The 15,928-nt window shown below is 38.4% G+C and overlaps 1 protein-coding gene across 1 annotated transcript in view; it reads left to right on the top strand.

Moving 5' to 3' along the window:
- Window positions 1-15,928, top strand: part of KDM5B (lysine demethylase 5B) — a 77,305-nt gene that overhangs the window by 43,009 nt on the left and 18,368 nt on the right. Inside the window, 11 exon segments of the mRNA XM_044762995.2 lie at window positions 363-521; window positions 981-1,100; window positions 3,064-3,222; window positions 4,243-4,424; window positions 5,811-5,973; window positions 8,870-8,989; window positions 11,376-11,570; window positions 14,098-14,279; window positions 14,428-14,552; window positions 15,473-15,623; window positions 15,786-15,900. Of these exon segments, the coding sequence (XP_044618930.2) occupies window positions 363-521; window positions 981-1,100; window positions 3,064-3,222; window positions 4,243-4,424; window positions 5,811-5,973; window positions 8,870-8,989; window positions 11,376-11,570; window positions 14,098-14,279; window positions 14,428-14,552; window positions 15,473-15,623; window positions 15,786-15,900 (1,671 nt within the window).

The following is a 15,928-nucleotide window of genomic DNA, read 5'->3' on the forward strand; positions in this document are numbered from 1 at the left end:
CCGGCCCCATGGCTGAATCGTTAAGTTCACGTGCTCTACTTCGGTGGCCCAGGGTTTCGCTGGTTCGGATCCTGGGTGCAGACGTGGCACCGCTCGTCAGGCCACGCTGAGGCGATGTCCCACACGTCACAACTAGAAGGACCCACAACTAAAAATACACAACTATGTACCGGGGGGCTTTGGGGAGAAAAAGGAAAAAAATAAAATCTTTAAAATATTCCTTATAGAGGGTGAAGCATTTTTCCATTTGAAGCAGGGTGGAGAGACTAGATTATGCCTCAGATCCATTTCATTCTTAGAATTTCACAAAATCAAATAGTAGCTCATGTCCCTTTGTTTTGTACCCATTTTCTTTGCTACAGGTGGACCTGTATGTCTGCCTTTTATGTGGCAGTGGCAACGATGAGGACCGGCTTCTCTTGTGTGATGGGTGTGATGACAGTTACCATACCTTTTGCTTGATCCCACCACTCCATGATGTTCCCAAGGGAGACTGGAGGTGTCCTAAGTGTTTGGCTCAGGTAAGAATTAATGGCAGAAATAGCTTTAGAAAATTCCCTTCAGAATATTTTTTTTTTTGCCTTTGGGTTTTAGATTTGTTAATTCATAATAATGAGGCCCATGAAAAAAACTAGGCTGAACCTGAATAAGAAGGAGGTCTTGGAACTGAGTTCCACAGCTATGCAGCGCTAAGAGGCAGCACTAAGTATAGGTAAAAAATTTTTTCGTTTGAAAAAGCACTGCATGCTCTTTGCAAAAATTCTTAAACACTGAATGACTTAAAAGATAGACATAGGATTTCACACTCCATAGATAACCATTGTCAATGTTTTGGCATTTTAAATGGAATTACACCACCTAAGTAATTTTAGTAATCTATATATACACACATATATAAATAAATGAAATATAAACAAATATATATATAATAAAAAGTGTTTTTTCTCTTTTTTACTTTTCTTTCTTTTTTTGCTCCCCAGGAATGTAGTAAGCCACAAGAAGCATTTGGCTTTGAACAAGCAGCCAGGGACTATACTCTCCGTACTTTTGGGGAAATGGCAGATGCGTTCAAATCTGATTACTTCAACATGCCAGTCCATGTATGTACATACGTACTGCTTTGATTTAGGATTTTAGTAACTTTTGGAGAAAGGTGTATCTGAAGACAAATTTGAGTTGGCGGTTATCTCTAATAGTCATTATCATGCACAATGAAACCTTTAATTTGTTTAGTGGTGTTAAAATTCCACAGTACTTTAAAATGCATTCTAATTTTTCAATTCATTTCTGTAAAGATAAGCTTTTCCACACAGATTGTACAGCAACAGTAACAATACCAATAAAGAAAATCACCAGTAATCTTTTCAGCTCAAACTATGTGCCAATCAGTGTGCTATGAATTGGGAACATGTTTATATATTGTCATGTTATCATAAGTTAGTATTGTAAACTTTTGGATGAGTTCATTTTACATTCTCCTTATTCTCTTAGAAGTATAAGCATGTTTCATTCAGCATTTAATATTCCATCAGATGAGTACATCAAAATTAAATGGTTTTCTGCTGTAATTCTGGATATATAAGCTGTGTTTTTTCTCACTGCTAACAAAGTGCTATAGCAAACACTTGATGCATGTAGATCTTTTTAGTTGGATTCTTTTCTTGGGATGAATACTGAGATCAGATGAGAGTGTGTGTCCATTCTTTCCCCAGAAATAGTTAATAATAGATAATAGCTGTATCATTTATGGGACCCCAGCAATGTATGAGTGAACGTGTTTTTCCTTAATATCACTAATATTAGCTGTAAAGTTACTTAAAGTGTTTGCTTATTGGGGGGCTCACCTGATGGCTTAGTGGTTAAGTTTGGTGTGCTCTGCTTTGGCAGCGACCCGTATACAAAATAGAGGAAGATTGGGGATGAATCTTCCTCAAGCAGAAAGAGGAAGATTGGCAACAGATGTTAGCTCAGGATGAATCTTCCTCAGCAAAAAACCCAAACAAACTGCTTATTTAATGGGCTTATAAATTCAAGTAATACTCCATTTGAATTTTCAGTGGTTTTTTTTGTGAGGAAGATGGGCCCCGAGCTAATATCTGTTGCCAATCCTCCGCTTTTTGCTTGGGGAAGATTTGCCCTGAGCTAAGATCTGTGCCAGTCTTCCTCTATTTTATGTGGGATGCTGCCATAGTGTGGCTTGACGAGTGGTATTAGGTCCGCGCCTGGGTTCTGAACCTGCAAACCAGGGCAGCTGAAGTGGAGCATGTGAACTTAACTACCACGCCACTGGGCCGGCCCCAAATTTTCCATTGTTTTGACCCCTCATGCATTATATTATTTCCCCATGTGTTTGCTTAACCAGTCCTGGTGACTCGCAGAAGACCTCTTCTATCTGTGATTGGCTTTTTATTTTACTTAAAAGATGAGGACTTTGATGGATAGGCTTTTGGATTACCTGCCTCTGGATTTGCATCACATTAACAACAGATCCTAGACAATGAGTCTGGTGGCTCTTTATGTTATTAGTGCATGCTGTTACGAAGTAATTGCTGTTTTTGATCATTTTCTGCACTGTCTTTTTCATCATGGTTGCCTACATTACTCTCAGCCAAGTTTAGCAAAAAGAATGAAAGGATGGATGCAGATAATGTGTTTGAACGTATCTCAAAGGGTAAAGCATCATTCAAACACAGCTAACTATTACTGTAGAGTAGTCACCTAAGCTGTGTGTCACATCCTTGAAACAAAAAAATATCCCCAGTTTTTACGTGTCAGCATTTTGCTTTTCCTTGACTCCCTTTTACAGTAGTGGCCAGGTTGGTGATAGAGGAACATGAATTCTTAATCAATTCTTAGCTCTTTTAGTTATAAAATTCCTTGTGGAAAATAATTTCATATCTGGACTGTCTGTGATCTACTGTGGAACATTATGGGCACAATTTTTCCTTAGGGTGCTATCCTGTGATTCCTGTCACTTAGCTTATCTAGACGGATTGCTCACAGGCAGTTTGTGAATGTCTGAGAAAATTCCTTTTTTCCTCTTCCTCATTGTTTTGTTTCCAGATGGTTCCCACAGAACTGGTCGAGAAGGAATTTTGGCGACTGGTAAGCACTATTGAAGAGGATGTCACAGTGGAATATGGAGCTGATATTGCCTCCAAGGAATTTGGCAGTGGCTTCCCTGTCCGTGACGGGAAAATCAAACTTTCACCTGAGGAGGAGGTAGGCTCTTGCTGTGAGATGCTTATATATTGAGGTAGAGACCTGCATTTAAAGCTGATAATTCAACATATTCTTGATCTAAAGGGCATAATATGGATTAATAGCAGCCTTTCTGCAAAAAATAAATATAGCTTGGAACTTGAGTTACTAGTTGAAATTCTGTTTGGTTGAGTTAAAGTAATTTATGATTACTTTCAGCCAGTCCTTAATTACCAGATTTTTAACAACTTGAAGAAAAGTAGAAAGAGCCCACAGAAGAATTCTAGTCACAACTCTGCCACTAAGTTGTGGTGATATGGGAAAATTATGTGCCTCCCTTTGCCTTCAGATTCTAAAATTTTGGTTTCTTCTAAAGAAAATCCGAGGGATTGGGACCAGACCTGGTCATCTTTGCCCTTTAGTGGTTATGAGTTTATTATTTTCCACACTAGCAAGCTCCTAGGGAGGTTTTTATTCCTATCCTAGTAGGAAGTCAGATTTTTTTGGTAAACATTTTTGAAATGTAAAACACACGCAGAAAAGTACATAATCGTATGTGTACAGCTTGATGAATTTTCACAAACTGAACACTACACCCATGTAACCAGCACTAGTACAAGAAATAGAACTTTACCAGTACCCCAGAAGCTTCCCTTTTGTTCTCTCTCCTTCGCTACCTTCCCTATCTCAGAACAGCCACTATCCTGACTTGTAACACCGTAGATTAGTTTGCCTATTTTTGAACTTTATATAAATGGATTCATACTGTGTATACTGCTTTAGAGGCCCCCCACCAAAGAACGAAACAAAACGAAAAGGGCAGATACAAAAGTATATGCTGAGTCCATTTCTATAAAGCTCAAGGCTGGGCAAAACTAATATGTGGACATCCAAGAAGTCAGCCTAGTGGCCTCTCCTCCCTCTCTCCCGCCTCAGCCTTTGTATTTTGGAGGATACTATTTTCAGCCAAGTTTTTGCAACAGTCACAGTTCTAAAATGTTAGCATGATATAGCTATACCTTTATGCTTGTCTCCTTTTAGGAATATCTTGATAGTGGTTGGAATTTGAACAATATGCCTGTGATGGAGCAGTCTGTCCTTGCCCATATTACTGCTGATATATGTGGCATGAAACTTCCTTGGTTGTATGTAGGAATGTGCTTTTCTTCATTCTGCTGGCATATTGAAGACCACTGGAGCTATTCAATTAACTACCTGCACTGGTGAGAAATTCCAAATAACCTGTGAATAGTATGTAAATTGGGTCGGGAAACTTTCTTTTTCATCTCAGATATGTCTTAACCTGTGATACGTCTCCTGACTGTGTCAGAAGAGTACTGAGCTGTTCTTTTTCTTAAAGATTTTTCACTACTGTTGAGCAGGCATCCTACCAAATTAAGACAGTGGTTCTTAAGGTTTCCTAGGGATCACATGAATCCCTCGAAATGGCGCACACGCTATTTTTCAAGTATAACGTTTCTGACAGCTTTTATCCTATTGTCAAAGAAGTCTTTACTCACAGAAAGATTAAAAAACATGAGCATTACCGTCACCGTGGAAAATCTCATTCGGTGGCTGTGGTGGCCCAAATAGCCCTTAGGAGAGGAGTGTAGGTGCCCGTCCCTGGGACCGCCAACTTTTGCTTTGTATGCTGAATCCTCACATCGCAACACAAAGCTGAGTGGCCTTGTCCTTGTGTGTGTGTGAAGGGCGGCGGTAGGGGGAAAGAGGGGACAGGTATTTGGACTTTTTAAACTCTTCGACCAAAGCCTTTTCCTCTTTTCAGGTCTCTGTGTGTTGTCCCTCCATTTCCCTTGCTTTTCTAAGTACAAAAACATTTGGAGATCTGCAACTCACTGAAATCCCCACAAAAGGAATTTGAAGCTGTACCACAAGAAAGAGGGAATGGGCACATACACGCAGAGCATCAGTTCTGCTCCCCCCCAGGCACTTGCTCCCAGCTGTAAAATGAAGACTGTATTTACCATATCTCACAGGGATGTCACAGATTAATTGGTTGGCAGTTTAAAGTGCTTTGAAGAATAAGAGCTCTTTAGAAATGCTAATTGCCTTATTAGTGTTTGATTCAACCTCCCCTGTCAGAATGGACAAGGGAAAAGGAAGATGGAGAGTTGCCATCCCTTGTCAATTGCTGTAAGAAATTGTGGTAACCACATATCTTGTAGCTAACGTGATACCTTATGTTGTTAGAAATTCTGGAAAATCTGTATTTTCTAAAGGGTCAGATGAAAATGGGAGGGAGAATCTTGAGGGACCTCAGATGGAAAGTCTCATGTTTTAAACTTTATATGCTTGAAGGGGGAAAATGCATTACATATGTTCAGATCACATTTCTAATGATACTTCTTTAGTTTGAACATTCCTTTGTAGCATAGTTTTACAAAGCAGAGTCTGAAAAATATGAACTGGTTAACCATTTTGTTTGTGTTGGTATTGCAGATTGAGAGAGAGAGAGAGAGAGTGTGTGTGTGTGTGTGTGTGTGTGTGTGTGTGACTAAGTGAGTGATTTGAAGAAGCTACTGAAATTTCATGTTTATGTTTTTTTTTTTTTTTTTTGAAATTGATTTATTTTTACAATCTATTTCCAGGGGTGAGCCAAAAACCTGGTATGGAGTCCCAGGGTATGCTGCCGAGCAGCTAGAAAATGTAATGAAGAAACTCGCTCCAGAGCTATTTGTGTCCCAGCCAGATCTCCTCCATCAGCTTGTGACCATCATGAACCCCAATACCCTGATGACTCATCAAGTGCCTGTATGTTCTGGGTCAATCCTTCTGCCACTCATTCATCACTTTTTCTTTTCCCTGTTATTCATTTTTTTATGAACTTGATTTGCTTATGTCTTTTCCGTAGCATAACTTGATAGTAGAAACAGCTGTTTGGTATAATTTGATCCAGTATTGCATTAAGCCAGTGGCACTGGATCTCAGACACCATAAAAACTAATTTGTTGCAGCTAATAACTAGATTGCTGAGCAGCTTTACTTTGCACGTAAGTGCAATGCTTTGTTTTCTTTTTTTGTGTATCCAGTTCACTTGTTTTTAGTATATTCACAAGTTGTACAGCCATCACTACTAATGCTTTCTAAACTATAATTTTTGTTTATAACGTGAGTCCTTCAGTGCAACAAAACAAAAACCTTAAAAAGTAAATGTTATTTGTACTATAAATTAGTTTATTGTGAACATGGCTGGGTTCTGTTTTAATTAGGTCTAAATCTAGTGGCAGAGTCCTTCATGCTCTGTCCCTACTTTAAAATAATTTATGGAAGCTACATGATCTTAATTTTGAATGATCAACTGAAATGACATGCTTGGTAGATCTTGGTTATGTTACACCGCCATCCCTAATTAAGCTAATTTTAAGAGAATTTTTTCAAGATCTTGAGCTTGGGTTTCAGGGTTCCCACTCTAGACTGATAGCTGTTATTGGTGATATGTCCTCTGAGGTTGCTATACAAAGGGACACTTATTTGTATACTGGCTTCCTTTTGTTAAATAGTCTGAAGATATTTTGGGAGGCCAGATTGAGATGTATGAAGTTGAAGAGCTTATCTTAATTGAATTAGCTAAATCAAATATAAGTGATACATTTACAGTGCTAAAGTGAACTCTTAATCTTGCTGTGACCTAAATTTTATGCTTTTGGGTCCATAGGCTAGTAAGTGGGGGCAGATGGAAAGACTTTTCTTTGAGGGATCATAATTATTCATGGGCTATAGCTTAGAAAATAATGACCAGTAACTACTAAAATAACACCATCTCTTCATTGTTGGTGTTTTCCACATTGATACCACCCCCAAATTGATTGATCTTTTCGATTTGTTGTAGGTAGCTTGCCCTAAATGAGACCTCTGGCCGTGGTTCTTTAATAATTCAGCAAACCATGTGGGGCTAGATTCTGGACCTACAGAGATAGATGAATGAACTTTTGCATTCAGGGACTCAGAATTTAATGGAAAAGACAAATAATGTTTATACAGACAATGGAAGGGTAGTGTGGTTTGACAGTGGTGTCAGTTAACAGACTGACCCATTAACTCTATGAAGAATCAGGGCTCATAATGACATTTAAACTAGGACTTGGGAGCTCTGATGAGGAGTATGTTTGGCAAAGAGTTGAGAGGAGGGAGGAAGTGGTCCAGGTAGAAGGGATTGTGCTCATGTGGTGGGTAGTGGTCTTCAAACTTGGGCCTGTATCAGAACCTGAAGGGAATGTTAGAGTGCACACGGCTGAGTCTTACTCCCAGGGTTTCTTGTTCTGTTGATGTGGCTGGTCTTGAGAATTTGCGTTTCCAGCAAGTTCAAGTTCCAACACCAGTTGTTATTGATACTGTTGGTCTGGGAACTACATTTTAGAGAACCACTAATGGAGAGAGAGAGACTGAAAAGAAACCTAATATTATTACTCTATAAGAATAAGTGTTCAGGGGCTGGCCCCGTGGCCAAGTGGTTAAGTTCACGCGCTCCGCTGCAGGTGGCCCAGTGTTTCGTTAGTTCGAATCCTGGGCGCGGACATGGCACTGCTCATCAGACCACGCTGAGGCAGCGTCCCACATGCCACAACTAGAAGAACCCACAATGAAGAATACACAACTATGTACCGGGGGGGGCTTTGGGGAGAAAAAGGAAAAAATAAAATCTTTAAAAAAAGAATAAGTGTTCAGTCTGAGGATTTGTGTGCCTGGAGCAATATAGGTGTTTCTGAATAAAACTGGTGGTGGAAAAGGGGAGAATTGTTGATGGGAGGTAAGTTTTAGGCCCAAATCAAGAAGAGCTCTGTATGGGATAAGATTGTTGAAATACAGTGAAATTTCTTTAATTGGTGGTAGAAGAAATGTATAATAATATTAGGACATTCTTAATTGTAGTTACATTTAGAAAGTTGTGTCCTGATCCTGGATGTAGCCACATTTTTGTGGTATAAACCGTATTTTCTGTTCAGATACTAATCAACCCTGGTAGTTTGGGGCACCACTCCATCTTGTGGCAGAAATGAGTATTTCTAGGTGATAGTCTACGTGTTTTTTGTTTGTTTTGTTTTTTTCTGGCTCACTTATTTATTTTTTTGAGGGAGATTAGCCCTGAGCTAACATCTGCTGCCAGTCCTCCTCTTTTTGCTGAGGAAGACTGGCCCTGAGCTAACATCCATGCCCATCTTCCTCCACTTTATATGTGGTACGCCTACCACAGCATGGCTTGCTAAGCAGTACCATGTCTGCACCCAGGATCCAAATGGGTGAACCCTGGGCTGCGGAAACAGAATGTGCGCACCCAACCACTGCACCACTGGGCTGCCCCCCGCCTTTTTTTTTAAAGATTTACTTTTTCTTTTTTCTCCTCAAAGCCCCCCAGTACGTGGTTGTGTATTCTTTTTTTAGTTGTGGGTCGTTCTAGTTGTGGCATGTGGGACGCCTCCTCACCATGGCTTGATGAGTTGTGCCATGTCCGCGCCAAGGATCCGAACCGGCGAAACCCTGGGCCGCTGAAGCAGAGCGCACAAACTTAACCACTCGGCCACAGTTCCAGCCCCATGGCTCACTTTTAATTGACAGAAAGCTACCCTTTCTGGAGAATCATCTGATAGTCTATATCTAGATTGTCTTTTGTGAGAACGTCACTAAAAATCTCCAATTTTTGTCTCCTTAGGTTTACCGAACAAATCAGTGTGCTGGGGAGTTTGTGATTACATTTCCAAGAGCCTACCACAGTGGTTTTAATCAAGGTTTTAATTTTGCTGAGGCTGTTAACTTCTGCACTGTTGATTGGGTACGTAATTATGACTTAGTGAACCTTTTCAAATTTATTGCTTTTCTTGCAGAAATGATATATAATACTTTAAAAACTATCATGTGTATAGTTGCTTACACCTGTTGCTGCTCAAATGGCGGGGCTGCAAATTGTTTACCATCTACAACAAGAGAAGACACTTGTACCACATTGTAAGTCAAGCCTGTACTAACTAAGCACACTCCATGGTTCAACTGACAATTTCTTCTTTTGTAGCAAGACTTGATGAAGAAAGGAGTCTGTTGATTTACATTTTGGCTGAAGCTCAGTATTTCATTGCAAACTGACAACAAACAGTTCCAGTCTTGAGGCTGTGCTTTATACAGCCCTAGCTTAAATGATCCACAACACAGCAATTTTTATTGAGACATTTGGTTTCTGTTAGTTGTAAAGTGGAATTTTTATACAGTTATTTACTGCATAATGACATTTCAGTCAATGACAGACCACATATACGACAGTGGTCCCATAAGATTCTAGTGGAGCTGAAAAATTCTTATCACTTAGTGCATCTGGAAGAAGACACTGAAGAGTTTTGTCCATGACTTCAGAGGATTTGTCAAAGATGAGGTTACAAAAAATCAGCAGGACTCTGGTTGAGATGGCAAACAACTTTAACCTGGATTTGGGTATGGATGAGATGACATTGTGAAGCTCCTAGAGGTGGTTCCTGAGGAACTAACTAATGAGGAGTTGCTGGAAATGGAACAAGAACACATAGCTGAAGAAGAGGCAAGGGAAAAGGAAACTGCAGAAGAAAAAGAAGAACCTCCAAGAAAATGCACAGTGAAGGATTTTGTAGAAGCTCTTGTAGACCTCAACAGGCTCCTTAAAAAGTTTGAAAACATGGACTTCTACACGAAAAGGTTTTTGTTGATAGAGAGGAATATTTGTGGTGCATTATCTACTTATAAAGCACATCTGTGATGAAAAAAAGAAGCAAACCACCATGGACATATTTCCGAAAAGAGTGATACCTTCTCAAGAAGAGCCTCAGGCAGGTCCTTCAGGAGGCGTTCCAGAAGCAGGCATTGTTATCCTAGGAGATGACAGCTCCATGTTTGTTGTTGCCTCTGAAGACCTTCCAGTGGGGCAAGATATGGCGGTGGAAGACAGTGATATTGATGATCCTGACCCTGTGTAGGCCTAGGCTAATGTGTGTGTGTCTTTAGTTTTTAACAAAACAGTTTAAAAAGTAAAGAAAAAAATAAAAAATTTTAAAAATAGAAAAAAGCTTATAGAATGAGAATATAAAGAAAGAAAATTTTTTTATAGCCGTTCAATATGTGAGTGTTTTAAGCTAAGGGTTATTACAAAACAATCAAAAAGTTAAAAAATTTAAAATTTTGTTAAAAAAAAGTTACAGTAAGCTAAACTTACTTTATTATTGAAAGAAGAAAATTTTTTATATAAATTTAGTGTAGCCTAAGTGTACAGTGTTCAGAGTATACAATAGTGTACAATAATGTCCTAGGCCTTCACGTTCACTCAGCACTCACTGACTCATCCAGAGCAACTTCCAGTTCCGTAAGCCCCATTCGTGGAAAGTGCCTTATACAGCTGTACCATTTTTTATCTTTTCTACCATAGTTTTCCTTCATCTTTTCCATGTTTAGATATGTTTAGATACACAAATACTTACCACTATGTTACAGTTGCCTACAATATTCAGTACACTGTCATGCGGTACAGGTTTGTAGCCTAGGAGCAATAGGCTGTACGCATTATACCATACAGCCTAGCTATGTAGTAGGCTACCATCTCAGTTTGTGGAAGTACACTGATGTTTGCACCATGACAAAAATCATGTAACGATGCCTTTCTCAGAACGTTTCTTCATCATTTAGTGATGCATGACTTTGTTAGTATTAATACTTGTCATTTATGTAAAAAGAACTGTCTGGTTTAAGTGTGTATGATGTTAAAACTAATGAATTATAGCCTTGTTTCAGTGATTTTCTGAATAATAGTACTACCTGTATCTATAATTATTTTCTGTTAGATAGTTGTTGGAGGATTACTGTTTCCTGAAGTAGCTTAACCACACGAGTTCAGCACAGTTGTTTCAGGAAATGTGTAAACTTGTATTCCCAATTAGATAGTTACATTGTGGTTGACATTAATATGTTGTTACTACATTGGGTTTTTTAAACCACTTTTTAATTAAGGTACTACCCAATATGTCAGATCTTTGAGATGCAAAGACTTAAAAAAGCCTAAGGCCTCTTAGAGTCTGGTTTTAGGGTTGATACTATGATACAGTTTATGACCCAGGTTTGTTAATTTCATAGTAAAGGTCAGAAGTCTTTGGAAGTAGGAAGGAGAAAGATGAATGTCATGTATTTTCCTCTGTTGTTTGACACAGTTACCATTAGGCCGACAGTGTGTGGAGCATTATCGCTTGCTTCACCGCTATTGCGTATTTTCCCACGATGAGATGATTTGCAAGATGGCTTCCAAGGCTGATGTACTAGATGTTGTAGTAGCATCTACTGTTCAGAAAGACATGGCCATTATGATTGAAGATGAGAAAACTTTAAGAGAAACTGTCCGTAAATTGGTAAGGTTTCTGGAATCCCAAATGAATGTCATTGGCTATTACTTAGTAAAGTTCTTATGCACTTTAATACCATTTTTGAAAGTCTTTTCTTTTTCTAATTTCCTTTAATATCATTCAGATAGACGTATATTAATGTCTCATTGTGGTTTCAATTTTCATTTCTCTAATGGCTAATGATATGTTGAACATTTTATCATGGACTTATGTGCTACATGCATATTTGTCTCTTTAGTGAAGTGTCTGTTCAGATGTTCTGCCATGCCTCCTTGTTACTGGATTGTTAAGATTTCTGTTCATTCTCTTCACCAGTCCTGTATCAGATAAGTGTTCTGCAGATTTTTCTTCCTAGTGGTAGCTTGTTTTTTCATTCTCTTAGCAGTGTATTTGAAATAGCAGAAGTTTTTCATTTTGATAAAGTCATTTATCAGTTTTTTCTTTTAGGGATCTTTTCAAATGTGTCCTACTTAAGAAATCTTTGCTTAACTCAGAGTCACAAAGACTCTCTCCTCTGTAGTTATCTAGAATTTCTAGTTTTAGATTTTACGTTTGAGTCTTTAATCCATCTCAAGTTATCTTTGTGGTGCAAGATGTGGGTCAAGATTACTGTTTTTGCATATGGATGTCTAATTGTTCCAGCACCAATTCTTGAGAAGACTCTTCCTTTTTCCATTGAATTGCCCTCGCACCGTTGAAAATCAGTTCACCACATATGTATGGGTCTGTTTCTGGGCTCTCTCCTATTCTGTTTATCTATGCATCTGTACTCTTGCTAATACCATATGGTCTTGATTACCGTAGCTTTCTAATAAGTCTTGAAGTAGCGTGAGTCTTCCAACTTTGTTCTTTTTAAAAGTTGTTATGGCTATTTTAGCTGTTTTGCTTTTCCATATGAATTTTAGAATCCCAAAAAGCCTATTGAGATTTTGATTGGGACTACATTAAACCTATGGATAGTTTGGGGGGAAACTGATAGCTTGAGTCTTCTAGTCTGTAGAGATAGTATGTATCCCCCCATTTGTTGAGGTCTTGATTTCTTTCATTCGTTATTTTGTAGATTACAGCATACAAATCTTACACATATTTTCTTGGGTTTATAATTATATATTTCATGTTTTTGGGTTCTATTATAAATGGCACTTTTAAAAAGTCACAGTAGAATTTCTAGTTGTTTATTGCTAGTATTTACAAATACAATTAACTTTTGTATATTGACTTCGTATCCTATAACCTTGCTAAACTCAACACTTCTAGTAGCTTTTTTGTAGTTTCTTTGGGGACAGTCATATCCACAAATAGAGTCACATTGTTTTTCTTAATGTGCCTCTTGAGATAGAGTCCTACAATGTTGGCTCCCTGGAACCTGTTACAGATCAACAACAGTTTTCTCATTCTCCCCTGATATTTTACAGTTGGGGAAAACAATGCCAGATGGTCTTGCATCAATAATGGTAGATCATTTTTGGAACTTTCAGAACTTAATTTTTTTCTAGATGTGGAAATTTACAAAGTAAAATTGGGTGAGCTGCATGATTCATTCTCAACTCAGATCCATAGAGTTGGTTCTTAATCTCATTTTAAACAAAAATTTCTATCATCTCCATTGTGAAGTCCTTTTTAATGATTAATTGCAGATTAAATTGAAAATTCATTCATCAGTGTTTACCTCACTCTGCTTATGATTGGTAGGAAGTGAAATGGTCAGAAGGTTAAAATACAGAATAAAAGAGTAAAACAAAGATACCTGATGATTCATGAAGTGACTTAATCAGGTTCTGGCTTCTCAAGGTTGGATTTGGATCCAGTTCCAGATAGGAGAAATGGTGGTAAAAATTTGTTCTTTGAATGACAAAAGGTATATCCTAGAAGTGCTCTCTAAACGTCGGGTGGTACAAAGTACAGTTGAAATTTACTAGTTCAAGACCTCATTTTTCTTGACACTCTTTCAGTTAGGAAATGCTTGATTGTGATTCTAGTTCCTATTGCACAATTTGTCTAACCTTTCCAGATAACGATATTCCTTCAGGTAACTTTTCTTGTAAAAGGCTAGTAGACCACTCAGCATCTTCCCAGCCTCAACAATTCCTGCATAATAGTTTTTTCCACTTGCCTCATCTTTTTTTTTTCTTATGGATTCTCCAGCAGTGTTACTCTAAAGCCCTGTATAGTATTTCCTCTGAAGTAGAAAGTTTATACATTTCCTTTGCTCTTATCTATACCCAAAATATGGACAAAGCCTATTTGGAGTAGAATAAACAGCTAATCTTCGGTAGTTTTATAGTCTGATTAGTAACTGTGTTCATACTCAGATCAAAATGGCCAAACGTAAGGACTTACATTGTCCATAAAGGGGTTTTCCCTGGACAAGTGAAGTAGATTATCTTGCCTTCATTTTGCTGTCATTGTCGTTTTGCACTCCCTATTTCGATAAGTCTCTCTCTTCTTTTTAAACTCAACTATTGCATGTTTGTTTTGGTCACTGGGGGACTATATTATCCTTTGGAGGCCTCTAAAGTACACTTTATTCTAGGGAGTAATTGATTCAGAAAGAATGGATTTTGAGCTATTGCCGGATGATGAACGTCAGTGTATAAAATGCAAAACCACATGCTTCATGTCTGCCATCTCCTGTTCTTGCACACCTGGCCTGCTTGTTTGCCTGCATCATGTAAAAGAGTTGTGTTCCTGTCCTCCTTATAAATATAAACTGCGGTGAGTAGGAAGAATGATTTTTTTTTTTCCTGTGGAAAACACTAAATCCTTAATAAAAGTCCTGTTGTAGGGCTGAAATATTGAATATAAAGTCTGATTTTCTCCAAACCCACGTATCTCAAAGCTGAGTCTGCTATTCTGTTTCCAGGTATAGATACACTCTGGATGATCTCTACCCCATGATGAATGCATTGAAGCTTCGAGCAGAATCTTACAACGAATGGGCCTTGAATGTAAATGAAGCTTTGGAGGCAAAGATTAACAAGAAGAAAAGTATGTGGTACAGAAAGTGTAACTTGGTGATTGGCAAATTGGGACTGATTGTAAAGTAGCCCACATGGAGTTATCAACAAACAGATTACCTGAAACAACCCGACTTTGTCCTTGGTTAGCCCCTCTGTGCAACTGGGTTTACAGAGCGTTAGCAGAGAAGATTTTAAAGCCCAGAGTGGATGAGGCAGATGCCCTTAAATCAGAATGATGTCTTGATATATTAATTGTGCAAGATTGTGTATTTAACAAAGACCATATTGTTAGGAAACAGAATCACCTTTACACCTCTTTGTCTCAGAAACAAAAATATTTGACGATTTATACAGAATCTTAGGAAAAACCTTTTTTAAAAAAACTAGATCTCATGACAAAGGCAGCATATCATTAAATTAGAAGTCTCTGAAGTGCTGGTTTATCATTTCTTAGTTCTAATCCAAGTCAAAGTCTCTCTCTCGTTACTACCTTTGAAAGTCACTGCTTCCCTTCCCATCTCTTTCACAGTGTTTTCACTTGTTTTCCTTTTCATAGCCTAGTGGAGAACTCTGCCCTCTTTTGTTTAGGGGAAGAGCACAGTGTCACTGTCTCTGAGCGTACTAGTTATCTGCAAACTGCAGAGTGAAATGCAGAGGGAAGTGGTTCAAGCCACAATAAGAATCTGCATTGACTTTGTTTTGGACAAGTCAGTTGTTTTCTGTATCTTAAACATTTCAGGTCTAAACATTTCCATATTGAAGAGCAACTCTAGGCACTTGTTTAATACACTCCACCCTCAGCCTAAAAAATCAAATAAATTTATTAACGATCTAAAACATTGCAAGGATTTATAGATAAGAACTGATACACCAGTACTCCTCTGTATTTCATACCACTAATAATGCACATAATGAGCACAGAAAAGATGACCTTTTCTTTGTTCTCAGGCCTTGTCAGCTTTAAGGCTTTAATTGAAGAGTCTGAAATGAAGAAATTCCCAGACAATGATCTTCTGCGTCACCTTCGCTTAGTCACGCAGGATGCAGAGAAGTGTGCTTCTGTTGCACAGCAGCTGCTTAACGGCAAAAGGCAAACTAGGTATGTACTTCCATCTGTCTGAGTTTGGACACTTTGGTGGCTAAACTTGGAAACCTATCATGACTGGTTTTTAGTTCTGTCCTGCATTCCTGTGACCTTGGAATCAGGGAATGGTGAATATATATGTTCTCATACGGCTTCCTTGGGCCTTTGTCATTATAGGTACAGATCTGGTGGAGGAAAATCTCAAAATCAGTTGACAGTGAATGAGCTTCGACAGTTTGTGACACAGCTGTATGCTCTTCCATGTGTCCTCAGTCAAACACCCTTACTAAAGGTAACTACAGAGGGATGTGTGAGTGAGT

Source organism: Equus asinus, chromosome 30 (genome assembly GCF_041296235.1).
Source record: "Equus asinus isolate D_3611 breed Donkey chromosome 30, EquAss-T2T_v2, whole genome shotgun sequence".
NCBI classification, from domain to species: domain Eukaryota; kingdom Metazoa; phylum Chordata; class Mammalia; order Perissodactyla; family Equidae; genus Equus; species Equus asinus.